The sequence below is a fragment of the Peromyscus eremicus genome, chromosome 1 (assembly GCF_949786415.1).
Source record: "Peromyscus eremicus chromosome 1, PerEre_H2_v1, whole genome shotgun sequence".
Lineage (NCBI taxonomy): Eukaryota > Metazoa > Chordata > Mammalia > Rodentia > Cricetidae > Peromyscus > Peromyscus eremicus.
Window position 1 is genome coordinate 133,699,309 of NC_081416.1, and position 27,535 is coordinate 133,726,843.

The 27,535-nt window shown below is 46.8% G+C and overlaps 1 protein-coding gene across 1 annotated transcript in view; it reads left to right on the forward strand.

The window, feature by feature from the left end:
- Positions 1-2,400: 2,400 nt before the first annotated feature.
- Fan1 (FANCD2 and FANCI associated nuclease 1) overlaps positions 2,401-27,535 on the forward strand; it is a 35,956-nt gene continuing 10,821 nt past the window's right edge. Inside the window, exons 1-8 of the mRNA XM_059273459.1 lie at positions 2,401-2,533; positions 2,715-4,162; positions 7,805-7,945; positions 10,664-10,865; positions 14,223-14,456; positions 19,846-19,977; positions 21,141-21,249; positions 21,928-22,047. Coding sequence (XP_059129442.1) covers positions 2,956-4,162; positions 7,805-7,945; positions 10,664-10,865; positions 14,223-14,456; positions 19,846-19,977; positions 21,141-21,249; positions 21,928-22,047 — 2,145 coding nt within the window. The 5' untranslated portion in view covers positions 2,401-2,533; positions 2,715-2,955. The remainder of the gene's footprint in view (positions 2,534-2,714; positions 4,163-7,804; positions 7,946-10,663; positions 10,866-14,222; positions 14,457-19,845; positions 19,978-21,140; positions 21,250-21,927; positions 22,048-27,535) is intronic.

A 27,535-nucleotide genomic window follows, 5' to 3' on the forward strand; every position in this document is an offset into this window, starting at 1 on the left:
GTGTGACTCCTTCCCGCCGTTTTTAAAATACAACACTGGGATCACCAGTGCCCATTGCTCAGACCTCCCCACTCAAAAAAAATGCCTTTCACTGATAATGCCGTGACTGGATGGAAAAATAACCAGTCTTAATCCAGCTGGGCAGAGAAAGAGACTCAGATTAAGAACGACTGGAAAGGCTCTAGTTCCTCACCTGCAGAGACTAAACCCAATGGTGAAGAAGATCCCATTTAGAGTTCTTTATTAATGCTGAACGTGACTGTAATCAGAGAGAACTAAGTTGTATGGGGTTAGATTAAACACTGGTTCTCTGAGTCTACTGGTGCTGCTACAAGAAACTAAATTTGGGTAATTTATAGATAATTCTTTTTTTTTTTTTTTTTTTTTTGGTGCCTGTCCTGGATCTTGCTCTATAGACCAGGCTGGCCTTGAACTCACAGAGATCGGTCTGCCTCTGCCTCCTGAGTGCTGGAGTTAAAGGCATGTGCCACCACCACCCTACCGAATTTATAAATAATTCTTAACAGTTCAGATAGAGTGGTGTCTGGTAAGAGAGATGTCAGCATCAAAGTGGCATTTTGTTGCTTTGTCCTTGGATGGTTAGGTGGGAGGACTCCTCCCCCAAGGCTTGATATATATGTGTGAGTACCTGCATGGTTGCATGTGCATTGGCTCCCTGGAACAAGAGTGGCAGTTGCTTGGAACTGAACCCAGGTCTTCTGTCAGAGCAGCAAGTGCTGTTAACATCAGAGCCATCTCTGGTCCCTTTTCCCAAATTCTTTTGACAATGGTGCTTATTGTATCCAATCTCTAAGGGCTCAGTCCTCAGGATGCCACACAGGTCTGGAGGTAAGAGGAAAATGTTTAAGTCAGTTCTCTCCTATATGGATCCTGGTCCTCTAATTCAGGTTGTTAGGCCTTACCTGCTGAAACATTTCTCTGTTGGCCATTAAATTTTAGCATGAGTCTGGGGGACGTTCTCGTACTATGACACCACTAGTATGACATTAAAATTTTTCCCCAAGTTAATGTTTATTTTTGAGACAGGGCCAAACTATGCAGCCCCAGGAAGCCTAGGAAGCCTATGTAGACCAGGCTGGCCTCCAACTCAGATCTACCTGCCTCTGCCTCTCAAGTGCTGGGATTAAAGGTGTGTATCACCACAGCCAGAAACTTTCCCCAAAGTTTTATTCAAAATTGAATTTATTGGTATATTCTTTACCTCTGAATAACTACTTTTGAGTAATGGTCTCCCTACACCTTAAGATGTTAGTTTTAGTAGTGATTTGAGTATTATATGATCCTAGGAGTTTGTATTTGTTAGGATCCTGCCCTCACTCCCACACATGCGCAGCTCGGGGTCTTGTGTCTTGCCTCAACAACAGATGCTGGTGACTATGTACCCCTTAAAAAGCCGGACTCGGATCCCCACCCTCTCTGTTTCCTCTCTGTTCTTTCTCTGTATCCTGCTCTGCTACCTCCCCCAGGCCTGGCTCACCTCTATTTCTTCCCCCTACTTTCCTTCCTAATAAAGCTCCAAAATTACCACTGGGGTCTGTCATGACCGTGACCTTTCCATGCAGTAAACAGCACCGCCACCAGCGCCGTTTACCTATCAGTATTTTTACAGATTTTAAAAACTGAAACGATTTGCTATACTGGGCTCTTGCATGTGACACATAGTTGGGAACTACATTTTAAGGCTAATCTGATTGGTTGTACCTTTTAATTATATGAATCAAAGACCATTTAATGCCATTATTGACCTAAATTTATTTGGTTTTGTACTTATTTTCTCTTTTTTTTTTTCCTCTGCTCCTTTTTTCCTGTCAAGTCAAATTAATTATGTTTATTATGATCAGCATATCTTAGGTGTATCTCTTTGAATTAATTTTCAGTTGTGTTAGGAAAGCTAGGCCTAGTGGCACACACCTTTAATCTCAGCCCTTGGGAGGCAGAGGCAGGATGACCTCTGAGTTCAAGGCCAGCCTGGTCTACAGAGTGAGTTCCAGGACAGTCAGGGCTACACAGAGAAACCCTGTCTTGGAAAACAAAACAAAAAGGGACTACAGTAACATCTCTAACTTACCACCCACAAAAGGTTAGCATTGTGCTACCCTAGTGTATGGCTTTTGAAGCACTTGAGGCTGTGCGGTCACGTGGCTGCTTTCATTCATTTTGCTATTGCTAACACACACACACACACCACCCACTCACACACACCCCTACCCACCCACCCACACCATACATCATATTTCATCTAGCAGGGAACAGAGAAGGCCTGAGAGGGGAGCATTGCTCCATCTTCCACCCTCCAGTTCTCAATCCGCCCTCCCTCAGCTCGATCGCTCGGGCCTCCACTTGCCGAGCCTGTGCAGACTCGGGGATCGGCTGGGAAAGCCTGCAGCGCGGGCTGCCGCCGCTGTGCCCCTCCGCGCGCCGCTGGGCTGGTTCCGCTGCAGTGACTTCAGGGCGATTCTGAGAGAGCCAGCGTCCTCTTTTTAAGAAGAATGGTTCTAGAAAGGGCCTGGAAGTAAGTGCAGCTCGGTCCTTGTGAGGCAAGGGACACAGAGCCTGCGCGGGGCTGCAGGACAGCCCCGATCTGTTGTCAGGCCGAGGGTTCTCATTCCAGAAGTTGCCATTCCACGTTTCAGTTGTCTTCCAACCCCGTTGATGCGTAAAAATGTTTTTAACTCACGTATTTTATTTTGTAGGGAGAAGAAATTGAACGAATACCGACACCAAATGTTATGTCACTTTGCATTAGTTCAAGGCGAAAGTAAAAGTAAACTTTTGGGGTCATTCACCCCGGGTGGCCGCTGTCCTAACTGATAAGGTGATAGCAGGCACCTTTTCTTAATTCAAGCCAAGGGAGTAAAAATATAACATTGCGGTCCTTCACCTGAGATTACCCGAATTTCCTTCTTGGGTCACCCACTTTTTCTGATAGTCGTGATGTCACAAGGGAAATCACCTGACCAAAAAAGGCCCCGCAGAAGCTTATCTACCAGCAAAACTACAAAGAGCCAATCTCATTCGATTATTTCGTATTTTAACAATGCGCCACCTGCTAAACTTGCGTGTTCAATTTGTCATAAAATGGTGCCTAGGTACGACCTAATTTGGCATCTCGATGAGTCCTGTGCTAACAATGGTGATGTAGTTCAGGTTGAGCCTGTGCAGGCTGGTTTAACAAATCCAACGGTGCCCAGGTCAAATTTACCCAGTATTGCTTTAGAAGACATAACACCTCAGAAGTTGTCACCACCAAAGAGCAGTTTAACTCCCGTCCAATGTGGTTCAAAACTGGGCACACAACAGCAGACCAGTCCCTACTTTAAAGATGCTTCGGTGTGCAGAATTCAAAACGAGCTGCAAAATCAGAATGTGGAAATTATGTCTCTGGGGAGTCTGTCGTCTAAATTGTCCAGAAAATACATAAAAGTTAAAAAGTCCCTGGATAGGAAGGAGGGACTAGCCAGTCATTGTCCACAGAGTTCTCCGTCCACACCTGGCACCAGCCTGGTTGATGTATGTTCAGAGACAGAGGGCAAAGATGAGATTTTGAACAGTTCTCAAAAGGAAAACATGTTTTCTTGTGCGTCGCTGAAGGAAGAGAATGCTTCAGAACACAAGGTAGAGAGCAGTAAAAGCATGAAAGATGAAAGCCAAGAAGCTTCCCGCGGGGAGTCAGCCCTCACCCCTGCATCTTCAGCTCCAGCTCCCGCATTGTTTTCATTAGACTTAACTCTTGCGAATAACATGAAGTCTGCTTCAGGAGACAGTCTTGTAGAGCAAGAGGATGCCAGAGGGGTCGGGGCGGGGTTTGCTAAACAGCTCGAGGCATGCAGCCGTGAAGAGGTGGAAATGACTGTGGATGCTGAGGTTCAAACACCAGTGTCTGGTAACGAGGTGGAATCAGACAGTCCCCTGGATGCTTCTACAGGGAGTAACAGCCGAAAGAGACCAAAGATTTACAGCCCCCTGAAGCAGGGATCCAGTTGGGAGGTTCCCAGGGAGACAGCTCAACCTCCACTGAGCCACCCATACTACCTGAGGAGCTTCCTGGTGGTGCTGCAGGCCATCCTGGAAAATGAGGAGGACATGGAGCTCTTCGATGAACAGGAGAAGGGGATTATAACCAAGTTTTACCAGTTGTCAGGTATCTTCAGCCTGTTTGCTTTCCAAGTTTTCTTCCTTACCTGACTTGTGTGTGACGTAAGGGGCAGTAGTGTACTGACCACCAGGAGTCACTGTGGGAGTATCGTGGGACTCGGACTCTTACAAGGTCTGTGTCCAGGATCGGCCCATTAAAAACAAGTTCCTGTGCCTGGTGATGTCTGCTGGGCAAGCAGTACTTCAATTACGACGGCAGTAGCTTTCTTCTTCTTACTATTTTTTCCCTTGATTTTTATTTTATTTTTTGAGACAGGGTTTCTCTGTGTAGCCCTGGATGTCCTGGAACTCGCTCTGTAGCCCAGGCTGGCCTCGAACTCACAAAGATCCACCTGCCTCTGCCTCCCGAGTGCTGGGATTAAAGGCGTGTGCCACCACCGCCCGGCATCATGCTGTCTTATTTCTTATATGTCTGTTTTGATGATGGTAATGCGATGTCCAGTGTCCAGATTTAAAAACAAACAAACAAAAAACCACAGCACTGGCACACAGAAGTGTAACTGTGCTTCTGTCCTGTGATCAACGTTCCCATTGAGGATGTTTTCTGTTTCACATCCTGTGTCTTCAAGGACAGTAAAATCCCCAGGAGGGGGTGGTGATGGTGAGATAAGGTGGGGTGTGGAAGAAATGGAAGAATGCAAGCTTAAATTGGTGCAGAAAAAGACGAGTTGGTTGCTTACATCCTCGGCAGCCAGTGGGGGCTCCGTGCTGGTAGTGCAGGTTGGATGCAAAAGCCATCCTTGTGTGGCTGTCACTGTTAGTCCCGAGCCATGATGTCTCTGGAGTTTAGCTAAGAAGACCTGCTTTGGTGGCCACGTTGTCTTCTAATGAAGTGTGGCCATGTCAGGGCATTAAAATCAAAGAAAGCCGGGCGGTGGTGGCGCACGCCTTTAATCCCAGCACTCGGGAGGCAGAGGCAGGCGAATCTCTGTGAGTTCAAGGCCAGCCTGGGCTACAGAGTGAGTTCCAGTACAGGCTCCAAAGCTACACAGACAAACCCTGTCTCGAAAAACCGAAAAAAAAAAAAACCTGAACATTACTACAAAATCCACCCGGTAACACAATGGTGTTGCTTTTGAATATGCGACAGTAGTTCTGTGGGCACAGTTGTGTCCACAGCTTCTGTCCATGTGTGGTTCTCACCGGAGGATGGAAGTGATGATGTAATAGCATTCCTTGACTCCTCATCCAGAGTGGTCAGAATTCTCTGGTTAGGTTCCGACTGTTGGAATGTGACTTCCTGAGTAGTTGGTAGCTCTGCTTCTTCAAAACCTAGAAGTTGGAACAGTTTGGGAGCGGGGTGTAGTGGTGCACGCCTTTAATCCCAGCACTCAGGAGGCAGAGGTGGATGGATGGATCTCTGTTCCAGGACAGCCAGGGCTGTACAGAGAAACCCTATCTCAAAAAGCCAAACCAAAACAACAAAGAAACAGGAACAGTTTGTCCAACGCAAGTTCAACAGGGTCTTGTGTGTTGCTCTTTATGGAGAATCATACACAACCTGTCTTTTTTTTGCTTTTTTGATTTATTCATTAAAATTTTTTCTTTCTGAGGGAGGGTCTCATGTAGCTCAGGCTCTCTCTATCCGAAGATGACTTTGATCCTCCTGCCTCCACCTCTGGAGTGCTGGGCTCACAGGTGTTTGGCATCCTGCCTGGCTGTGTACAGTGTATCTTAGATGAAAACAGCTGCTGCTAATTGCGTCTGTTTCCTTAAACGGGAAAAAAAATGTTTGAAATTTTAAGATATGTAATTATATCCTTTTACAGCTGGCAGGAATTTAAAGATAATCAAAGTAATAAGGAAACACTAAATAGGTTAATTAAGTAGGTTTACATAAATCAAAACTAGACATTTCGGGGAGGAAATTCAGATTTTTTTTTAAATCAAAAATAGAATAATGTATATTGTCTTAGTTAAGGTTTCTATTGCTGTGATAAAACACCAGAAGCAAAAGAAAATTTATTTCAGCTTACACTTCCACATCTCAAGTCTATCACTGAGGGAAGACAGGGCAGGAACCCAAATGGAATAGGAACCTGGAGGCAGGAACTGATGCAGAGGCCATCAAGGATTGCTGCTTACTGGCTTGTTCTTCATGACTTGTTCAGCCTTTCTTTCTTTCTTTCTTTCTTTCTTTCTTTCTTTCTTTCTTCCTTCCTTCCTTCCTTCCTTCCTTCCTTCCTTCCTTTCTTTCTTTCTTTCTTTCTTTCTTTCTTTCTTTCTTTCTCCCTTCCTTCCTTCCTTCCTTCCTTCCTTCCTCCCTCCCTCCCTCCCTCCCTTCCTTCCTTCCTTCCGTTTTTCCAGACAGGGTTTCTCCGTGTAGTTTCAGTGCCTGTCCTGGATCTCACTCTGTAGACCAGGCTGGCCTCGAACTCACAGAGATCCATCTGGCTCTGCCTCCCAAGTGCTGGGATTAAAGGTGTGCACCACCACCACCACCACCACCACCGGCTTTTTTTTTTTTTTTTTTTTTTTTTAAGCTTTGATTACTAGTTACATGTATCTTGTGGTTTATTAGTCAGGGTTCTTGAGAGTAACAGAAATAATAGGATATGTATGTAATGTATATTATATTAGGAGTATGCTGGCTAATTTTATATCAACTTGATGAAAGCTAGAGGTATCTAAAAGGAAGGAACCTCAATTGAGAAAATTCCTCCATAAGATCTGGCCACTAGGCATTTTTCTTTTTCTTTTTCTTTTTTTTTTAAATGCCAAATGTCGTTTACTGAAGGAGGGAGGAGGTCTTAAATACAGGCTTACAGCACAATGGGAAAACCCGGAGGGCAGAAGTTATCTACAGATGTTTTACAATCTTGCATCTAAGCTGTTAATGCCCATTATGCAGGATACATAGACAAGGAACTTCCCTTAAGCATTCAGGAGGGTGGAACCCACCCGGCAGGGAATTAGCATAGGGAGGATATCAAGGTCAAGGTCAGCAAGCAAGGCAACAGTTACCCAAAACGGGGGCCAGGGCCCTACAGGTCCCCCTTTTACTAATAAATGAGCTTCTGATTTAGGTTGCATGGGACGTCAGCGGGTCACCTTACCCGTCATGGAGACGCCTGCCCAGGCCACACAGGCACTCTGTCTTAGGTTGGTGAGCGCCCCCTACAGCCTGCTTTCTTAAAAGCACCCAGGACCACTGCTCAGGGGTGGCACTGCCCACAGAGCTGGGCCTTCCCACATCAGTCATCAATCATCAGTCAAGGAAACGCAGCCCAGGCTGGCCCACTGGCCCATATGGTGGGGGCATTCTCACAACTGAAGTTCTCTCTCCCCAAATGACTCCAGCTTGTATCAGATTGACATAAAACCAGCCAGCACATGTGTTAAACTATAAGCAGAGAACAAAACAGCTAGAATTCTGGGAAGGGCTTCTTTGAGGAGTAGAACTGTTGGATTAAAAAGTAGGGGAGCTTGATTTTAGAAGTTTTAATATGGCCAGTGTTCATTGACAAAGTAGAATTTTTAATGGTTTATAACATGAAATGACATCATCATACATAAAGTAAAAATGTGTAATTCTAATAATACATTTTTTATCTAAAAGTAAATGAGATCTGTATGTTTTTTAGAAGAAAGTTATAATTTTTTGCTGTTTTCCTGAACTTTATTGCAGCTAGTGGTCAGAAGTTGTATGTAAGGCTCTTTCAGCGTAAATTAACCTGGATCAAGATGGGCAAACTGGAGTATGAAGAGATTGCCTCAGACTTAACCCCTGTGGTTGAAGAATTAAAGGATGCGGGCTTCCTTCAGACAGGTATGGTTGGAGGGAGGAACTGAGAGGAAAATGGAATTTAAGAATCGCTTTCTGTGGGATTTCTATGAGAAAGCTAGTGTGGTGCCATCTCCCGAGTAGTGTCTGCTAAATAATGACTACTTTAAGAAAAAACCTTGAAGCTGTTAGTTTAGGGCAACAGGTTATCATGTGACTTAAGATGGTCAGGTTCTTGGGCGGAGGCCGCTAGGGCAGTGAAGGATGGACTGCCATTGCTTTCCTGGTGCAAGCGTAGTCTCCCAGCCTGAGATGGGATGAGCCGTAGAAGGGGACATTCCTCTTGAGCACTTGTCTTCCAGCGAGAACCTGACTCATCCTGTTCAAATTCCTCATCTCTGAGAAAATATAGCCAGCTGGGATGAAGTAAGTGTTCCTCTAAAAATATCTATCCGCACCGTGCCCACACATACCACCTCTGTCTGTTGATTGCCTGTAAAATTTAATTAGAGCTGTGTGAACATTAGAGAATCCATCTATCTTCTCTTGTGGATACCCTGGGTTGTCCTGTAAGTCCCAGATGGAAAGGGGCATAGGGAGAATGAGGATGTGCAGCCAAGTTCAGTGGACACTTTTGACAAAATAAACAATCACAGTAGAAAGCTTTAGGGGGAAGAGTTTGTAGTGGGGACAGTAGTTAAAGATGGTGTTAGGGTGATTGCTAGGGTGTGACTGGATGGGTGGAGCATGCTGGGTGAAGGGGTAGAGCTTGTTGGGTGAAGGGGTGGGGCTTGCTGGGTGAAGGGGTGGAGCATGCTGGGTGAAGAGGTGGAGCTTGCTGGGTGAAGGGGTGGAGCATGCTGGGTGAAGGGGTGGAGCTTGTTGGGTGAAGGGGTGGAGCATGCGGGTGAAGGGGTGGAGCATGCTGGGTGAAGGGGTGGAGCTTGCTGGGTGAAGGGGTGGAGCATGCTGGGTGAGGGGGTGGAGCTTGCTGGGTGAAGGGGTGGAGCATGCTGGGTGAAGGGGTGGAGCATGCTGGGTGAAGGGGTGGAGCATGCTGGGTGAAGGGGTGGAGCACGCCGGGTGAAGGGGTGGAGCACGCCGGGTGAAGGGGTGGAGGTACAAAGCAGCATCCTGGCTTGAGTGGTCAGCTCTGCTTTCCAGTCCCCGGTGAAAGCTGATCCTTGCTTCCTCCTGACTTGGAAGATCTGATGAAAATTCTATAGATTGTCATGTTTGACAGAGGGGACTTACCTTTAAACCTTACCCAAACCAGAGCCCCGATGGCTCACCATGGACATTTCATGGCTGTTTCTCTGCGTCTTGCAGCCACACTGCAGTCCTCAGTGGTCTTTGTCATGGTGAATGCACTCTCCTTTCAGAAGCTTGGACTTAATGGCTTTTCTGCCTGGGCCAGTGCCCACCGTCCTACTGCACAAACCTGTCCCTCGTCACATTTGACTCTGCACGGTGCCCTCATAAGAGATCTGCCTGACCGTCCTGTGTAAAGCAGCCACCCTCCCTGCCAAGCTTTGTTGGCTTCACATAATTTTGTTTTTCATTTAAAAAAAAAAAAAGGTTTATTTTATTTCCTATCGCTGTGTGTGTCTGCATGTGGGCGTGTGCTTAAGAGTACAGGTGCCCGAGCCAGAGGCTTCGGGTCACCTGTGGCTGGAATTAGATGGCTGTGCTGCTGGGAACCGAATCCAGGTCTTCTGGGAGATCAGCAAGTGCTCTTCACTGCTGAGCCATCTGTCCAGCACCTAGCTCTGTTTTTCTTCATACCACCCTTTCCTGCCTGGCATGAGTAATTATTGTGGTAGGAAATGAGCTCCCTTTGGTCCTTGCTCACTACAGTGTCTCCAGGACCTTAGAACTGTACACCCCGTAAATACTTATGAACGGAGGAAGAAGACATTGCCTGAAACTGAGTGTCTTAAAGACACATGGCTGGGCCAGGCGGTGGTGGTGCATGCCTTTAATCCCAGCACTTGAGAGGCAGAGGCAGGCGGATCTCTGTGATTTCGAGGCCAGCCTGGTCTACAAAGTGAGTTCCAGGAAAGGTGCAAAGCTACACAGAGAAACCCTGTCTCGAAAAACAAACAAACAAAAAAGACACATGGCTGGGTCTGATTCAGCCCAATGCATTCGGCCTGGTATGGGATCTGGGGTACACCATAGCAGGATGCTGGAAGGCTGAGCCCATGTAAGTCTTCCCACTCTGTGTCATGGAATAGAGGGCTGTGTGGAGGAAAACTGATGGTCACTTTACTCTGTGGTCTGGTTTGAAGAGGACCCCTCACATGGCTACAGATGAGAAAGATGGAGGATGTGTCCCAGTAGTGTTTGTTCATAGTTTGTTGTCTATAGCGGTTTTTTTTTTTTATTTCATTTGTTTGTTTGTTTGTTTGAGACAGAGTTTCTCTGTGTAGCTCTGGTTGTCCTGGAACTCACTCTGTAGACCAGGCTGGCCTGTAACTCACAAAGATCTGCCTGCCTCTACCTCCCAGGTGTTGGGATTAAAGGTGTGCTCCACCACTGCCTGGTTGTTGTCTGTAATCTTCAATGGAAAGAGTTTGGTGAATTCTTGGGAAACTCCTGCTTTTATTTATTTATTTATTTGGAAAACATTACAGTTTCTCTATTGAAATTTCATTTTATTTTCATTTAGCTAATTCTCTTCCTTCCCCAAGTAAATGATGTTAGGTGATAGGAAATTCCACAACACCACTTTTAGCTTTTGGTTGTTGTTAACTGTTTCAGAATCTGAGTTGGAGGAACTCTCCGATGTACTTGAACTCCTTTCTGCTCCTGAACTGAAGGCCCTGGCCAAAACCTTCCACGTGGTGAGCCCCGCTGGGCAGAAGCAGCAGCTGGTAGATGCCTTTCTCAAACTGGCCAGACAGCGCTCAGTCTGCACTTGGGGCAAGACTCAGTCCGGAATCAGAGCAGTGATTCTAAAAAGGTCTGTGGCCATCGTCTCTGAAAACGTTTGCTGTATTGATAAGCACACTAACTGCATGGTTTAGACTGTGTACCCTTTCAGACTGTGGCTGCTCATGACAGTTGCATTGTGATTGACCCCTGAAAGCCTTTACTATATATACCGTCCTCGGTGCTTTATTGGTGGTTTATCCAAAATTCTTGTTATAAGACTGTTCTAATTTCTAGAAGCAAGAAAAATCAGTAGATGGTAAAGCAAAGGCATAGAGCTTTGCATAGGCCTTTGCTTGCATAGACCTTTGCTTGCATAGACCTTTGCTTGCATAGGCCTTTGCTTGCATAGACCTTTGCTTGCATAGACCTTTGCTTGCATAGACCTTTGCTTGCATAGGCCTTTGCTTGCATAGGCCTTTGCTTGCATAGACCTTTGCTTGCATAGACCTTTGCTTGCATAGACCTTTGCTTGCATAGACCTTTGCTTGCATAGGCCTTTGCTTGCATAGGCCTTTGCTTGCATAGACCTTTGGTCCTGATTCATGATTTATTATCTAAGAACTAAAAATAGCGGTGACGACTGTTCTTACAGACTTTAGGGCAGCTGTCAGTCAGTCACACTTTTACTTTATGAAGCTTGTTATTGGAATATTGTGAGCCAGGCTTAATATGCATCTTTTTTTTTCTTCTTTAAGTTTTCCCCAGTGCTTTGGATGGTTTCTCTAGTCTTTGGGAAGCACTTGAGCTGTTCATTTAGGGAGGATCATAAAAACTTGGGGAGTTCTTTTACTATGAAATCCATAAAATTAGAGTATATCTAATTTAGCCTAAGATGCAGTATTTTGGAGCAGTTGAGGATAAAATGAGATACTTGTTTATTTTGTATGTTACATATGTGTCTCTACATAAACAACTCCATTTTAATAAATTATGTCTGTAGAAGTTGACTACAGAAGTATGAAGTCCTAGGGCTTGGGTTGTAGCCCAGTGGTCAAGCACCTGCCTAATGTGTGCAGGGTCCCAGGTTCAATCCCCAGTACCAGAAAAAAAAGTGTTTGTACCTACAAAAGTATGAAATCCTTATCTAGTTGGTATGTTAATTGTTTTCAAAATACTATTTTTTGTCTGTTTTTTTTTTTTTTTTTTTTTTGGTTTTTCGAGACAGGGTTTCTCTGTGTAGCTTTGCGCCTTTCCTGGGACTCACTTGGTAGTCCAGGCTGGCCTCGAACTCACAGAGATCCGCCTGGCTCTGCCTCCCAAGTGCTGGGATTAAAGGCGTGTGCCACCACCGCCCGGCTGTTTTTATTTTTAAACTAGAAGAAACCTTATATGTCACGTTTTGTAAGTAGATGCGCATTAAAATTACCAGCTTTCATTAACAGCACTTAGATTCTGACCAGATGTCGTAAGAGAAATAAAGTGAAGAGTTTGCAACACCAGATTTGGAGTTGCATGAAGATAACGTTCTCTGGGCTATTTTACTTGTACTGAAATCCTTGAAGATGATCTGCCACAGCTCCACCTGTGGCCGGTGCCTGGCTCTGGGTCTCTATGGAGGAAACAAATTGGTGCTTTCTTAATCTAAGAGTCCCTGCATGGTCTTCTGCAGCCCAGAGGCTTGCTTTGCTGTGCTCTGCATGCCCAGGCCAGTAGACATAGGCAGATGGAGCTCCACCCCAGCTTAGGAGTGGGTGCTGGCCTTTGTGGGTGAGCAGTTCCCATCAACTGCCGCTATGCCAGGGCCCTTCCTGCGCCTCGGGGCTCTCAGAGGGACACTGATCTCTGCAGTGCCCCTGGAGATCAAGGACTGCTTTTCGTTGAGAAGCTTCTAGATGAGAAGGTGTGAAGTCTTCGCTAGGGCCACTGACTCAACTGGGGGTGACTTTGCCCCTCAGGAGCATCAGGCACCATCTAGAGACAGTTTCTGATTGTCACCACTGCGGGAGGGGGCAGTGTTAATGGCATCTTGTCAGTGAAGCTGGATGTGCTGAGCATCCTGTTATAGAATACACAGGAGAACCCCCAGCCCTCAAACAAGGAATTGCCCAGCCTAAATACCAATGGTATCGAGGCCGAGGAACACTGTTGCTGTAGCCCACAAGGGCCACATGGCCCTAGATTTAGTTCAGCCCTCCAAACTGGCCCTGCAGATGCCTCTAGTTGTCCTGGAATGGCAGTGTTTCCAGACAGCTTTGCAAACGGGAATAGCACCACACCTTGAGTGTATCTGCACCACTTGTCTCAACTGCTGCCTGCCAAGAGCTTCTGTTAATGATGGTTTAAGTACCTCATCTCATCTGCCTGCCTGCCTGCCTGCCTTCCTTCCCTCCCTCCCTCCCTCCCTCCCTCCCTCTTTCTGTCCCTTCCATCCTTCCCTACCCCGCTCAATCTCTTTTGGGGAGCAATTCATCTTTAATTTTTAAAAAGTTTATTATAGCAGCTGGTGAAATGTCTCAGCAGGCGAAAGAGCTTGCCTCTTAGAATCCTGATTCCCAGGACCCACATGGTAGAAGGAGAGAACTGACTTTGACGATTGTTCTCTGACCTCTATACATATTCGGCATGTGTGTGTCCGCACACGTATGTGCACACACACACAAATAGAGAAATACATGTAATCATTTTTAAAAGCAGGCCGATGGTAGAGGTTGCTTGAGGTCTTAGAATCCTCTGACTAGAGCTTGGTGTTAGAGTAATAGAAAGCAGTGAGAATGATCGAGCTCAGCAAAGCAGGGTGTCTGTGTTGTTGTTTGTGGTGCTGAGACTGGTACCAGGGGTTCCCCTTCTGCAGGTGGCCATTCAGATCAATAACTGAGAATCGCTAGAGCCGGGTGGGGGTGGTGCACACCTTTGATCCCAGCACTCAGGAGGCAGAAGCAAGTGCATCTCTGTGAGTCCAAGGCAAGCCTGGTCTACAGAGCAAGTTCCAGGACAGCCAAGGATACACAAAGAAACTCTTAGGAAAAAAGAAAGAAAGAAAAAAAAAAGCCCCCCCCCAAAAAAAAAGGAGAGAGAGAGAGATAGATTTGCTGATATCAAAGAGGTAATACATTTTTTTATGAGTTTCCCTGGTGTTTTGAGTGTTCACGGCCATAGTACACCCTGTATAGTCGGTGACTGGGGAGGAAGCGCCATTACTGAGTAAGAACCATAAGAAACCACTTGGAGATAAAAATTCAATCCTTTTCCTCCGTGTCCCAAGTGAGGCTCTGACCTCCAGAAAGGCTAAGTAGCCCTCACTTTTCCCTCAGCCAGGGGTGACCCATTTGCTGCCTGTTTAGAACAATGACTGCCAGTTGTCTTTATTTTAGCTGAGAATCATTTGAAAAATCTGTGTCCAAATGCATAAAAGCTAGAGAGGTGATTCTGTATTGTTTTATTTTAGAGCTAAAGACTTGGCTGGACGGTCCCTGCGAGTCTGTAAAGGCCCCAGGGCTGTGTTTTCCCGGGTCTTGCTGCTGTTTTCCTTGACTGATTCCATGGAAGATGAAGAAGCTGCTTGTGGGGGTCAAGGTCAGCTTTCTACCGTGCTGTTGGTCAATCTGGGCCGAATGGAATTTCCTCAGTATATCGTCAGTCGGAAGACCCAGATCTTCAGGGACAGAGAGGACCTCATCAGGTGAGGTCACACTGAGTCACTACGATATCTGTGTGCATTTTAAAATTTAATAAGAGGTCTTGCTATTTTTTTCTTGCCAGCTGATGTGGAAACACGGAGTGCGTGCCACGGTCATTTTTAAGTTTTCGGGGCTTATCATCCCGTGCCTTCCTCACGTGCGCTTCTCCATCTCCAGGAGAATGCAGACATGCACTTAGACCAGGGCTGCTGAGTCAGTGAGTTTAGAGTTAAAGCCACCAAAGTTTTCACTAGGTTCCATTCCTGAGTAGCTGGGGCAGGAAAGACTTTCGTGCCACAGACATTTTGACAACCCTGCCTTGAGGATGTGTTGGGATGAATAAGGCAGAACGTGTTTTCCCAGTCACAGCGTTCAGACCAGACTGATAAGAGCTTATGCGTGTGTGTTAGGATCACATACACACTGAGTTAGAACTTGGGAGTTTACACAGCACGTCGTGGAATTTATGAACGTTGGCTTGATCACCAGTGGGCTTTGACCGAAAAATGGTATCGGTCTTAAAGAAAGAAAGAAATACCTAGTTTTTGTTTGTTTGTTTGTTTGTTTTTTGAGACAGGGTTTCTCTGTGTAGTTTTGGAACCTGTCCTGGATCTTGCTTTGTAGACCAGGCTGGTCTCGAACTCACAGAGAACTCCTCCTGGTTCTGTCTCCTGAGTGTTGGGATTAAAGGCGTGTGCCACCACCGCCCGGTAGAAAGACCTAGTTTTTTGTTTGTTTGTTTGTTTGTTTGTTTGTTTGTTTTTTTAAATATTTATTTATTTATTTGTATGTGCATTGGTGTTTGTTTTGCCTGTGGAAGGGTGTTGGGTCCCCTGGAACTGTAGTTACAAATAGCTGTAAGCCGCCATGTGGGTGCTGGGAATCGAACCTGGGTCCTCTGCTGGAGCAGTCAGTGCTATTAACCGTTAAGCCATCTCTCCAGCCCCCCTAGTTTTTATTTTATTGCCTTTTTGTTCGTTTTTAGATAGGGTTTTTCTTGCCTACATAGTCTAGGCTGACCTAGCGATCACAGTCCTCTTGCCCTATGCTCTTGACCCGCCTGAGTGTTGGTTATGTGGGTGTGCACAACCATGCTGTTGTATTTCCTTAAAAAAAGGAAAAAGCCACTTTTATACAAAAAATGAGTTTCCTGACTTGTTGCTTTTGGTTATTGATTTAAGACTTATAACTCAGCCGGGCGGTGGTGGCGCACACCTTTAATCCCAGCACTCGGGAGGCAGAGCCAGGTGGATCTCTGTGAGTTCGAGGCCAGCCTGGTCTACAAAGTGAGTTCCAGGAAAGGTGTAAAGCTACACAGAGAAACCCTGTCTCGAAGAAAAAAAAAAAAAAAAGACTTATAACTCAAATTTAACCAGTACTGACTCAGACCTTTGCTTTAGAGCATTAAGTAGTGTTGAGAACACTCCTTCTCTAACTGAATTCATTGGAACTATTGAATCAAATCAGCGTCAAGGTAAACCAACCTTAGCATCTTTTGCCTCCGCTGCAGGAAGCTTATGTCTTGCTCGTGTTCATTTGGAATGAGTCTCCAGCCAGATCTTCTTTAGTCCTGAGACCTTACCCTGTTTCTAGGTGTCTCCTGCCTCTCGTGGGTTTTATTCTTTGTGGCTTTATACCTTTTTCTTTGGTGAGCCTGCTTACCCTGAAGCCACGCTCCAGCCTCACTGTGCTCAGGACTGTGAAGTTACTCTGTCACAGTTACCTCATCTGTGACAAGGGAGGGCGATGGTTTATTCTTACGGATGGGTGTGAGCACGTGGGAAGTGCTTAGAGTCTGGCCTTCGTGTAGTGCCTCACACAGCTAGTTATTGCTGTGAATGTCGTCACGACCCTCATAGGACAGTTTTGTGGTTGACAAAACCACGGGTGGCAAACTCGACCTATGCTCTAATGAAGTCATTAAAATCCCATTGGTTATGAATGAAATGGGTTTAGTTGACCTCTGAAAGTGCCATAGTATCCGAACCCTGTAACATGGGAGCTGACCTGACAGCCCTTTGCCCACTTCTGCACTTGAGATTAGTGATCCTCAGTTATTCGGTAAAGCTGTGTTGAGTGCTCGACACAGCAGTGGAGTGAGAACAGTGGAGGAGGTAAGGCTGCTGACTCCGAGGGGACCATTCACTGGGGAGACAAGAAGCAGGAAAATTCCAGTGTATAAAAATGATGTGACATGGCGGTAGAGCTGCCCCAGCACCTGAGAACCCTTGCTTCTCTTGCAGAGGACTTAGCTCGGTTTCTGGCATCTACATGGCTGCTCACAACCATCTGTCACTTCAGCTCTAGGGGATCTGATCTGTCACCCTCCCTTGGCTTCTGTGGGCACCAGATAGACATGCAGTGCATTTACATACATGTAAGCAAAACACACATATACATAAAGTAAAAGTAATAAATTAAAATAATGATGTGACCATTGAGAAGTAGGCTGCAGAAGTTCTACTCTAAGTAGTGTTGGGGAGTGGCCCTGGAGAGTTGACATCAGAAATAAGACACGAGAATGGGAAGGCAGCCATGCCTGGACCAGGGTGGGCATGCATTCAACAATAAGGTAAACTGAGGCGTGGAGGAGCTGGCTGTGTTGGAGAAACACAGAAGGCTTCTGGCTCGAGCTCTGGGGAGCAGCAGTGTAAGGACAAGCTGCAGGGACCAGAGGTTGCTTGACCTCAGTGAGATGGGCTGCAGCCTGGGTCTTCCCAGTATTGGGAAGCCGCTGAAGGGTGTATTCCATGATTCCATGTTTTTAACCAGAGCAGCCTTATGGAGCAGAAGTCAAAGGTGAGCAGGAGAGCTGAAGAAGGCTAGTTTGACTTTGGTGGTGGTCTAGGTGAAGGATGAAGGTCGTGACATACTGATTGGGCAGTGGCAGTGGACACAGGTCAGTATATCAAAAACAGTTTGGAAGCAGAAACGACTTGATCATTAGTGGATGAAGGAGACAGAGAGGAGTGGATGTTCTACCTGGGGTGATGGTGCCATCATGAGATGATGATCAGGAGGGAAACGTGGGAGAGCTGTCGAGGCCAGGGGGCAGGATGTGGGGTACCACTAGCCCTCAGTAGATGCTGTCCTGTGTCACCCTTGACCTGCTGTAGGGGAAAGGGAGGGCAAGGCAGTTTTGTTGTTTTGTCACAGTGGTCTTGAGTCAGGTAGGACCAGTTAGCCCCCATCCTATGATTTCCTTCTGCAGAAGTCGGGGCCTTGGCACAGACAAAGAGGAGAGAGCCAGTGTGCACACCAAGAGAGCTGGACTGACTGGTTCCGGATGAATGTGCAGGTCATGAGGACAAAGAGTGCTTGTGGCCAACATGTCATGGTGGCCATGGGCAGCCGGGATGCTGTGAGCTGAAGAGTTCATTGCTTGCACTCAATTAAGTTAGCTGGGGTTGCTTTGGCTAGCAGCCAGTGGATGAAATACTTGAGGTCGAAATTTTGAAGACGATGTAGTTCACTGGAGATAGATGGCCCTGAAGGGCCACGGGCATGTTGGTAGGTGAAGGGAGGTGGGGAAATGGACATTTAAAATGCTCTTCTTTATCCTCAGTGATGGTGAAGTCACTGGGTCATCGTGATAGGTGACTCAGGTGAAGCAGGTAGTCAGATAGCCATTAGATGAGAGAAGCAGCCTGCCTGTGCCTGTGAGGAGGCAGCAGGTTCTTCCAAAGAAGCAGAGAGCCACAGGAGCAACAGTGGGCAGGAGTTCCTCCATGTCTCAGTGCCAAGGTTGGAGACCTGGGGGAGGAGCCACCCATATCACAGGGAGTGAGGGGCAGGGGAGACAAGCCTGGGGATGGGGAGATGACAGGACCACCAGTGGGTGGAGGGAAGGGGCTGGGCATGGGGGGAGTGGTGAGTGGAGGGGGCAGTGGAGGGAAGGGGCTGGGCATGGGGGGAGTGGTGAATGGAGGGGGCAGTGGAGGGAAGGGGCTGGGCAGGGGGGGAGTGGTGAGTGGGGGGGGCAGTGGAGGGAAGGGGCTGGGCAGGGGGGAGGGGGGCAGGGGGGAGACAATGGAGGGAAGGGGCTGGGCATGAGGGGAGGGGAGAGAGAGCATGGAAGGAGGAGGCTGGGCGTGGGGAGGAGAGTACTGTTTGAGGTCAGTATGTCTACTGCCATTGAGAAAAGGTTGGGGAAGCAAGGACTGTGGCTTCCGGACAGATGAGGGATGGGCACTGCCCACGTGAGTCCAGATGGTGACGAGGACTAGCCGGGTGGCAGTTGAGGGAGGTGGCGTAAAGTGTGGGGGGCTTGGTTCCGGTGGGAGTTGGATCAGCTGTGTCTCCCCCGAGTGTTCCCGGTTACTTTGGAAATACTCTGTCATCCTTTTGGCTTGGGCAGTGCCCCAGTGCGCTTCTGACTACATTGCTTACTGTGTCAAAGTGACATCTTGCTACAGTTCTGAAGTCAGTTACAGATTTACTTGGTGCCTCTCAATTAGTGAACGAGTGAATGCCAGAGCCCAGGAGCTTTGTGATCTTACAGTGCAAATGCTTCTGTCTTCCTAGTAGGGCAGCCGGAATCAGTCACGGCCATTCTGAGCAGTGGAGGAGAGCTGTACTAAATTATTACTCAAATGCAACTTAAATATACCTCACTTTTTTGTGGTTTTGATTTTTTTTCATTTTTGAAGCAGGGTGTAGCAGAATCTTAAAAGTTCTTATTAATAAAATCAATCCTGAGGCCAGTTATTGGGGTGAATGCTGGAAGATCAGAGAAGCAGAATAAGCCACAGCTACCTCACCTCGCCATTTCCTTATCTGATCCTGTTTCCTCAGACTGGAAGCTTCTGAGTCCTCATCTGAATGTGTCTCAGCTGAAATGCTGCTAGAAGCCTTAAAGCTTAACCAGCCAAATGCTTCTAGTTTCTGGTCCTCACGCCTTATATATCTTTCAGCTTTCTGCCTCACTCCCTGGGATTAAAGGCTCACTTTCTGGCATTAAAGGTGTGAGTCACCATGCCTGGCTGTTTCCAATGTGGCCTTGAACTCACAGAGATCCAGAGGGATTTCTGCCTCTGGAATGCTAGGATTAAAGGTGTGTGCTACCACTGCCTACCCTCTATGTTTAATATTGTGGCTGTTCTCTTCTCTGACCCCAGATAAGTTTATTAGAGTGCACAATATTTTGGGGAACACAATACTACCACAGCAGGGTCTCAGCGGGTAGCCTCAGGTAGCCTGGAACTCTCTTTGTAGGCCTGGAACTTAAAGATCCACACATCCTCTGCTCTGCTTCCCAGTGCTGGGATTGAAGCAAGCACCACCGTGTCCTGTGCATCCCTCACATTCTCATGAACATAAGTCTAGTGGCCAGGATGTGGGAATTGTCATGGAAGGACTCCTTGACTTAGACCCACGTGGCATTTTCCCTAGATATGCAGCGGCTGCACACATGCTGAGTGACATTTCAGCTGCCATGGCCAATGGGAACTGGGAAGAAGCTAAGGAGCTTTCCCAGAGTGCAAAAAGAGACTGGGACCAACTGAAGAGCCACCCTTCACTGAGGTGAGTGCTGTGTGTTTTCTTTTATTTTGTCTCCCAGTGTTGGGGGTGGAACCCATGGCTTGAGCTCTGTCCTCAGAGGACGTTGGAGAGAGTCGAAGGTCCTGGGCGGAGGCTATGAGGAAGACGCATTGTATATATGTATGAAGTAGTCATTAAACTAGAAATATTAAAAGCAAGAACAAAAAGCAAGGTGGAGACGGGTTGGAGAAGATACCCAGTGCCAACTTCTGGCCTCCTTGTGTACAGGTACCTGCACACACTTTAACACAGACATGTACACCTCCCTGCACTGGCTAGTTTCCTTCCAGCTAGAGTCAGCTGAAGAAGAGAACCTCAACTGAGAAAATGCCTCTGCCTCTATAAGATCGGGCTGGAGGCAAGCCTGTAGGGCATTTTCTTAATTAGTGATGGATGGGGGAGGGCCCAGCCCATCACGGGTGGTGCCATCCCTGGGCTGGTGGTCCTGGGTTCTATAAGAAAGCGGCTGGACGAGCCAGTAAGCAGCAGCCCTCGATGGCCTCTGCATCAGCTCCTGCCTCCCGGTTTCTTTCTGCCCTGTTTGAGTTCCTGTCCTGATTCCTTCAGTGCTGAACAGTGGTGTGGAAACATAAACCAAATAAAGCCTGTCATCCCCAAGTTGCTTTTGGTCATGGTGTTTCATCTCAGCAGCAGTAAACCTAGCTGAGACTGCCCAGAATGAAAACAAACCCTGAAGTGAGTGGTATTAAAGAGGTAGACTATTCAACTTGATTACAGCGTTGGCGTGTGTTGGAGTATCATGTCACACTCCGTTAATTATACAGTTTTTGTGCGTCTCTATGTCAGTTACAAAAATGAACTTAATTTTAAATAGTTGGTTCAGTATATGCAGAAAGGTAAAATGTAGAATGTATTTTTAAGTAATGTTTGAAGAAGGTTAAACCCAGATCTGAGGAAGGCTTGTCCATGTTTGTGGGTGAGGTTTACATGCTGACCTCAGTTTAAAATCTCATTAGGTATTCTCATCTCACTCCACTGAGTGTCCTGGGGCAGGGGCTTGGCTGTGATGATATGTTTGTGGTGCAGTACTGGAGTATATTGTTTTAGAGATCAGAATTCAACACTCTGTCCCTTCTTACAGTTCTCTATAAGTTATTAAGCTGTGGGCTTGGTTGTCGTTTCAGGTACCACGAGACCTTGCCACTCTTTCTGCGCTGCTTTACTGTGGGGTGGATTTACACGAGGATTTTCTCCCGGGCTGTTGAAGTGTTGGAGAGACTTCGCATGTATGAGGTTAGAGCACCCTCCTCCACCCTTCACTGATAGGACTGTGATACCCATGGGAGTGAAGACCTCTTGGGCTCTGGTGTTTCCCGCTATTACATCAGCACTAAGAGCCTGAGGAAAGCTTGTTTAGTACAGGCACCCTGCTGTCCTGTCTCTCTTTGGTAGAGAGAAAATAGCCATTGTCAGCAGCAGTTTTGTTTGCTTGTGACTTGATGAGTGTGTGTACTGGGAAGGCTTGATGGTCATGAACAGAGCCTGGTAGGGGCTCAGAGCTCAGTCAGCCTTACCTGGGTCTCAGAGCTTGGTGTAAGACTCTGTAGTTACCCTAGATCTTGTGGGTAAAAAGCTCACACCCCCTTGTCTTCTGTCATGGATTGTCTGGAGATAGTTTATTGTCACAAATTGACAATTTGGTCACATCCTTAGATTAAGATTAAGAAATTGCCAGAGTTCCCTTTTATTGTGGCGTTTCTGTCTTGACAGATGATATTTTACAAAGAGCAAATGGCAAGCTGGGTCTTTGACTTGGGTCTCTTGAAATCCAGGAAGTGGTCATGCAGGGGAACATCTCAAACTCCTACCTGTCATCCTGGTCCTTGGCCTTCATTGCGAACAGACCAGCCCTGTTGACTTCTGTCTGATGCTTCTAGCATTTAACAGCCTTTCTTTTTATCGCTGCCGTAGGAAGCCGTTGAGGAACTTGAAAACCTCCTGTCTCAGAAAATCTACTGTCCTGACAGCAGAGGCCGCTGGTGGGATCGCCTGGCTCTTAACCTGCACCAGCACCTGAAGCGTCTGGAAGCGGTGAGCGGCAGCATGCCAGGCTGTTGGACTTGAAAGTGGTTTAATAGCAAACTCTAACTAAGTACTTCAGCACTGGGGATGGAGCTGAGCTCCTCATGAGTACTTAAATAAGCACCCTGCCCCTGAGCTGCCGCAGCCTTGGAAAGCACTTTCTTTAGTTAACTTATTATTATTTTTTTTTTTTAATTTACTGGTGGGGTCAGAGTCTCACTATGTAGCTCTGGCTGTCCTGGAACCCACCATCTAGACCAGGCTGGCTTGGAGCACACAGAGATCCACCTGTCTCTGCTTCCCAAGTGCTGATATTAAAGGCAGGCACTACCGTGCCTGGCCATTTATTTTTATTTTAGTTAAAAGATAATTTTATCACTTCCTCCTTACCTTTTCCTCCCTCTCAAAAATCTATGGTTCTGAGAAAATAGTAAAAAGTATGATTTTTTAAAAATTAATATTGATGTATTTCTATATAATACATGGAAAAGTTCTCTAGATAAAACAAAAATTTTTAAATATTTAATTTTTATCAAAACGTTAGAAACCACTAATGCAACAAATGTGACGGTGAAATAAAAACTTAATAAATGAAAAGAAATTCTAAATATAATTAGAAGATATTTTTCCTTTCGTTAATATTCTTTGATTGAGTTCTTCCAACTCTATCCCCAACCTTAAAATAGCAGGGATGACTCTAACACTAGCATTAAGTAAAAGCAGGAGCTGTCTATTTGCTCTGGCTGGGAGAGGAAAGGGGTTGACAGTGGCCTCCAGGAAGTGGAATTAAGGACAAGGAGGATCAGATGTGTCTCAGCTCTTGCAGGTTCATATTCATTCTCTCCCTGCCTGCCTCCCCCCTCCCCCTCTGTCTCTCTCTCTCTGATTGACCCCAGGGTTTGTGGCTGGAATTGGTGATTTTATTTACTTGTCACTCAGTGCTTCTAGAAACAAAGGCTGATGGGAGGCATTCTCTTCCTAATTTCACTGCAGGTGCTTGGGAGAGTGTCTCTGTGCTTCTGCAGGGCATTTGGCCCCACCTCTGGAACAGGCCACCTTCTCTGGCAGACCCCAGGGATCTTGGGGACTTAAAATAGATTCTGTCACTGATGTGGCTGGGCAGGGTGGGGCCTTTGAGGCCACCGTCTCTGAGCCAGGCGGGTAACAGTGACTCTGTGTGGCTGCCTGCGGGTTGATCTCCATTCCAGCCCTGTGTTTGAACTGAATGGAGGGCACTGTGTCTCAGGGAGGGTTTGTTTTTCCAGTGCTACATTAAGTGAATTGGGGGATAGAGGGGTGGAAAAAATTGCCCACGGAATGTGAAAGTATGAGGTAGTGTTTTTACTGCTTTTTACTCAAACAGTGCCTTGTTACCTCAAGTGCCCGTGAAAAGGCCAGCAGAAGCTGTTTTCTGTCCTGGAGGTGGGCAGGGTGGTTGCAGGCCTAGAACCCAGCTTGGAAGGGAGAGCGCATACGTCTGTGCTACCTCTGCCTTTCATTGCATGAATGTTATGGATTCCCCCGAAATCCCCCCTTGGTCACAGTTCTCAGAACACTTGCCTGTGATCACAGGAGCAGACAGATCGCTCAACTTAGTTTTCATTGATGCTAAGGAAGTTGAGTTCTTTTTAACCTTTCCCAATGACTCCCTGCCATTCACATAGCCCTTATTACCCTGTCCCCTCACCTTCTGTCTACAGGACACAAGCCGCCAGTAGCAAGTGCCAGCCCCTGGGGAGAGATGGGGCCACCCTGGCCATCCTTTCCTCTGTTGCCTGGTATCCCTGCAGGGGCAGAGAGAGCGGCACCCTTCCTGACTCCTTCAGACCCACTTAGCTCCTCAAGGCTTGAGCTTTCATCCATTCCTATTCTTTTATAAAGTTTTTCTTTAAATTTTAAAAGTATAGTGTGTGTGTGTGTGTGTGTGTGTGTGTGTGTGTGTGTGTGTGTGTCTGTCCTGTATACGAGTGTGTGTATGTGAGTGCCACAGCATGCATGTGGAGGTCAGGGAGAAAACTTCAGGCAGTGGTCCTCTGGCTCACTACAGCATGCACCTGGCTGGCTGGCCCTTGAGCTCAGGGGATTCTCCTGTGTCCCCTCCCATCTTGTGGGGGGGGATGCTAGCATGACAGATGCATGGTTGCTGCTGTGCCCTGCTTTCCATGGGTTCTGAGGAGGCAAACTCAAGGCCTCACACTTGTGCAGCAGGTGTTTACCCGCGGAGCCATCTCTCCAGCCTCCTCCTGATCGATGCAAACAAAGTTGGACTCTTTCTAACCTTTTCCCAACGATCTCCCTGGTCACCCTCATAGTCCAGTCTCCTGGTTTGTTTGACTTGGTATTTGCTTCCAAGTTCCATCGTATTCCAGCATGTCGTAATTCATTTGTTTGTCATGGATGAATGATGCATGCGTTCATTTGTCCAGTCACCTGTAAATGGGTGCCCAAGTTTCCACTGCCATTTGGCTATTGTGACTACTGTTGCCATGGATATGGGCACGCAGTACTTCCTGAGTGCCTGTTTTTAATTCTTTAGGGGTGTACCTAGGGAAGAATCTGCTAGGCTCTGGTGGCAATTTTACGTTTGGCTCTTTAAAAAGCTGCCACTGTTGTTCACAGTGTTTCCTCCATTTTTATATTCCCACCAGTAAGACAGGAGGGCTCTGGTTTTTCCACATGCTAACCAACACTGGTTATTTTTCTACTTTTCTGAGCACATTCATCTTGGTAGATGAAGAATGATTTCTTTCTGGAGCTTTTGTATTTATGCTTAACTTTGAAGAACCGTAGAAAATAGGAACAATAGGTTCCTCTCCCTGTGAGCAGGGAATCTCGCTCAGCTCTGTGGTCCTGCCTGCATGTGAGAATCACTTTGTAAGTGGTTTGGAGACCCCTGCTCTGTTGGTGAGGTGGGGCATGTGTGACTTTCACAGCATCCCAGGTGATGTCCTGAGAACTGCAGAGCAATGGCTTCCGGTAAAGTCTCCTTTACCCTGTGACTTGAGCGTCTCTAAGGCCATGGTCTCTGAGGAGGTAGCTGCTGGGCCCCTCTCATCAGTGGGGTTATTAGGATCAGAGCCTGGGTGCTGACACCACTAACAAGCTAGGCTTTGTCTTTATGGGGCAATTGCCGAGATAAGTAGTAGCAAAAAGCATTCTCTGCCTTCTGTACTCTGTGTAGCCAAAAATGGGAAAGGAACAAATACAGAGATCCTGTGACACCCCCACCCCACCCCAGTCCATCTTCAGGGTCCTGGCATGAGGTTTGGGTTTAACAGAGGACAGAGAGCCTTGGCGCTACCTTGGAGACAACAGCACCATGTTGGCTCTGGTGGCCAATCAGTCAGAAGAGCTCAGCTCCAATCATGACATGGCCATTGAGACCTCAGAAAAGGGACAGTGAGAAGCATTTGAACAAATTGAAGTACCTGAAATAGACGTAATGAATAAGTCAGTGAGGAGATGTTGAGGGCAGAACAGAAATGGAACAAACTTCAGGAGAAGTCAGACTTGATGGGCCAAATTCCAGACCCCCCTCCCACCCCACCCCGCCTCCCGTTGTCAACTGTCCACGAGGATCTGCACTGCTTGGGGAGGAGGATGGAGTGGCACTGAGCAGACGAAGAGACAGAATCTGAAGGTGCGGGTTTTTATTTGGCTGAGAACCCTTAAGTTCTCTCCAGAGAGTTTCATCCAAGTGAGGGTGGTGATCTGATGTCGGAGACCACTGAAATCAAGTGGAAACTCAGAGAGGATCTGACAGAACACCAAGTTAAATCCGGAGTGTGGTCCACAGACAGAGGCAGCGGGAAGGACCAGAGGTTTTCCTCCCAGGTACAAAGACTAGGAGAGGTCGTCAGAGGTGATGTTTGGCCAGATCCCTTGCAGTACAGCTGGTTCCTGAGATAGAGATGAAGGGAAGATGATGATGTGGGGAGTGGGGGAGAATGAATGCAGGATGATGGTGAAGGGGAAGAGAGAGGAGGATGAATGCAGGATGATGGTGAAGGGGAGGAGAGAGGAGGATGAATGCAGGATGATGGTGAAGGGGAAGGATGACGGTAGAGGGGAGGGATGACGGTGGAGGGGAGGGATGACGGTGGAGGGGAGGGATGACGGTGGAGGGGAGGGATGACGGTGGAGGGGAGGGATGACAGTGAAGTGGGGATGACGATGAAGGGATAGGATGACGGTGAAGGGGAGGGATGATGATGAATGGGCGAGGAGGAGGAACAAGAAGATGATTAACACTGATGGAGTCTAACCCTTACATTTTTTTCCCTTTTAATTTTCTAGTCACTAGGAATAAAAGCTGTCCCTGATTCTGCTCAGTTGCCTTGCTCTGGGAGTTTCTTTTCTTAATACTGTGACTCTCAACTTAGGGAAATATAACTTAAGCAAAACACAGAATCTCCACTCTTCTGTTCTGAATTAATCCTTATCATTTCTTATCTCTACAAAAACTATGTGGAATCCACACCTGTGGAAAAGACCTCCCCTTTGCCTTGCCAGAGGCTGGGAGAGTGAATTCTAGCTTCTCCCTCCTTTCCTGTATTTTGGGCTCGGAGACTACACTGTGTCTCTGTGAATATGGACAATTAGTATTTCCCAACATGTATCTATTTTCTCCTGTTTAATAAAAAGGGAAAAAAATTTAAGTGACTAGAAGGTCAGCAAAAGGTAGGTTTGGGGTGTTGTGTGGGTTAGGAGGGCAATTGGACAACATGCTTTCTCTTATAGCTTGTGTAACTGTGATGTTTAATGGACAAGGCAGTTTAAAATGGCACTAAAAATTCCTTTTTCGATTTATTTTATATGTGTGAGTATATGTATGTATGTGTACCGTGCGAGGGCCTGGTGCCCATGGAGGGCATTGGGTCTCCTTGAACTGGAGTTAAACATGGCTGTGAACCGTCATGTGGGTGCTGGGAACCCAAACTAGCTGGGTTTTCTGCAAGAGCAACAAGTGTTCTTAACGATCCTCTAGCCCCTGGGGGCGACATCTTTAGAGTAATATTCTCTCCTAATGATGATTGGAGCCCTGCCACTCAATGCGAGAGATCACCAGAACCTGTGAGGTTTTATTTGAAATGGACTTTCCCTGTTGTAATTTTTAAAAAGTTATTATTTTATGTGTATGGGTGTTTTGTCTGCATGAATGCCTGTGCACTCTATGCATGCAGTGCCGCTGACGGCCAGAAGAGGGCATCAGATTCCCTGGAACTGCAATTACAGACAGTTGTGCCCCATCACGTAAATGCTGGAATGCAATTGGAACTGGGTCCTCTGGAAAAACAGCAAGTGCCCTTATTGAACCATTTCTCCAGCTCCACCTGGCTCACTCCCACTGTCATTTTGTCTATCTTAAAGTTTTCCCGCCTGGGTGGACAAAAGTGATACTCAGTTTTCAAGGTTAAAAGGGTACACGTTGCTTTGTTACAATAAAACTAAATGTGTACACAAAGGAAAAGCCATAGAGGACCAGAGGCTGCAGAGC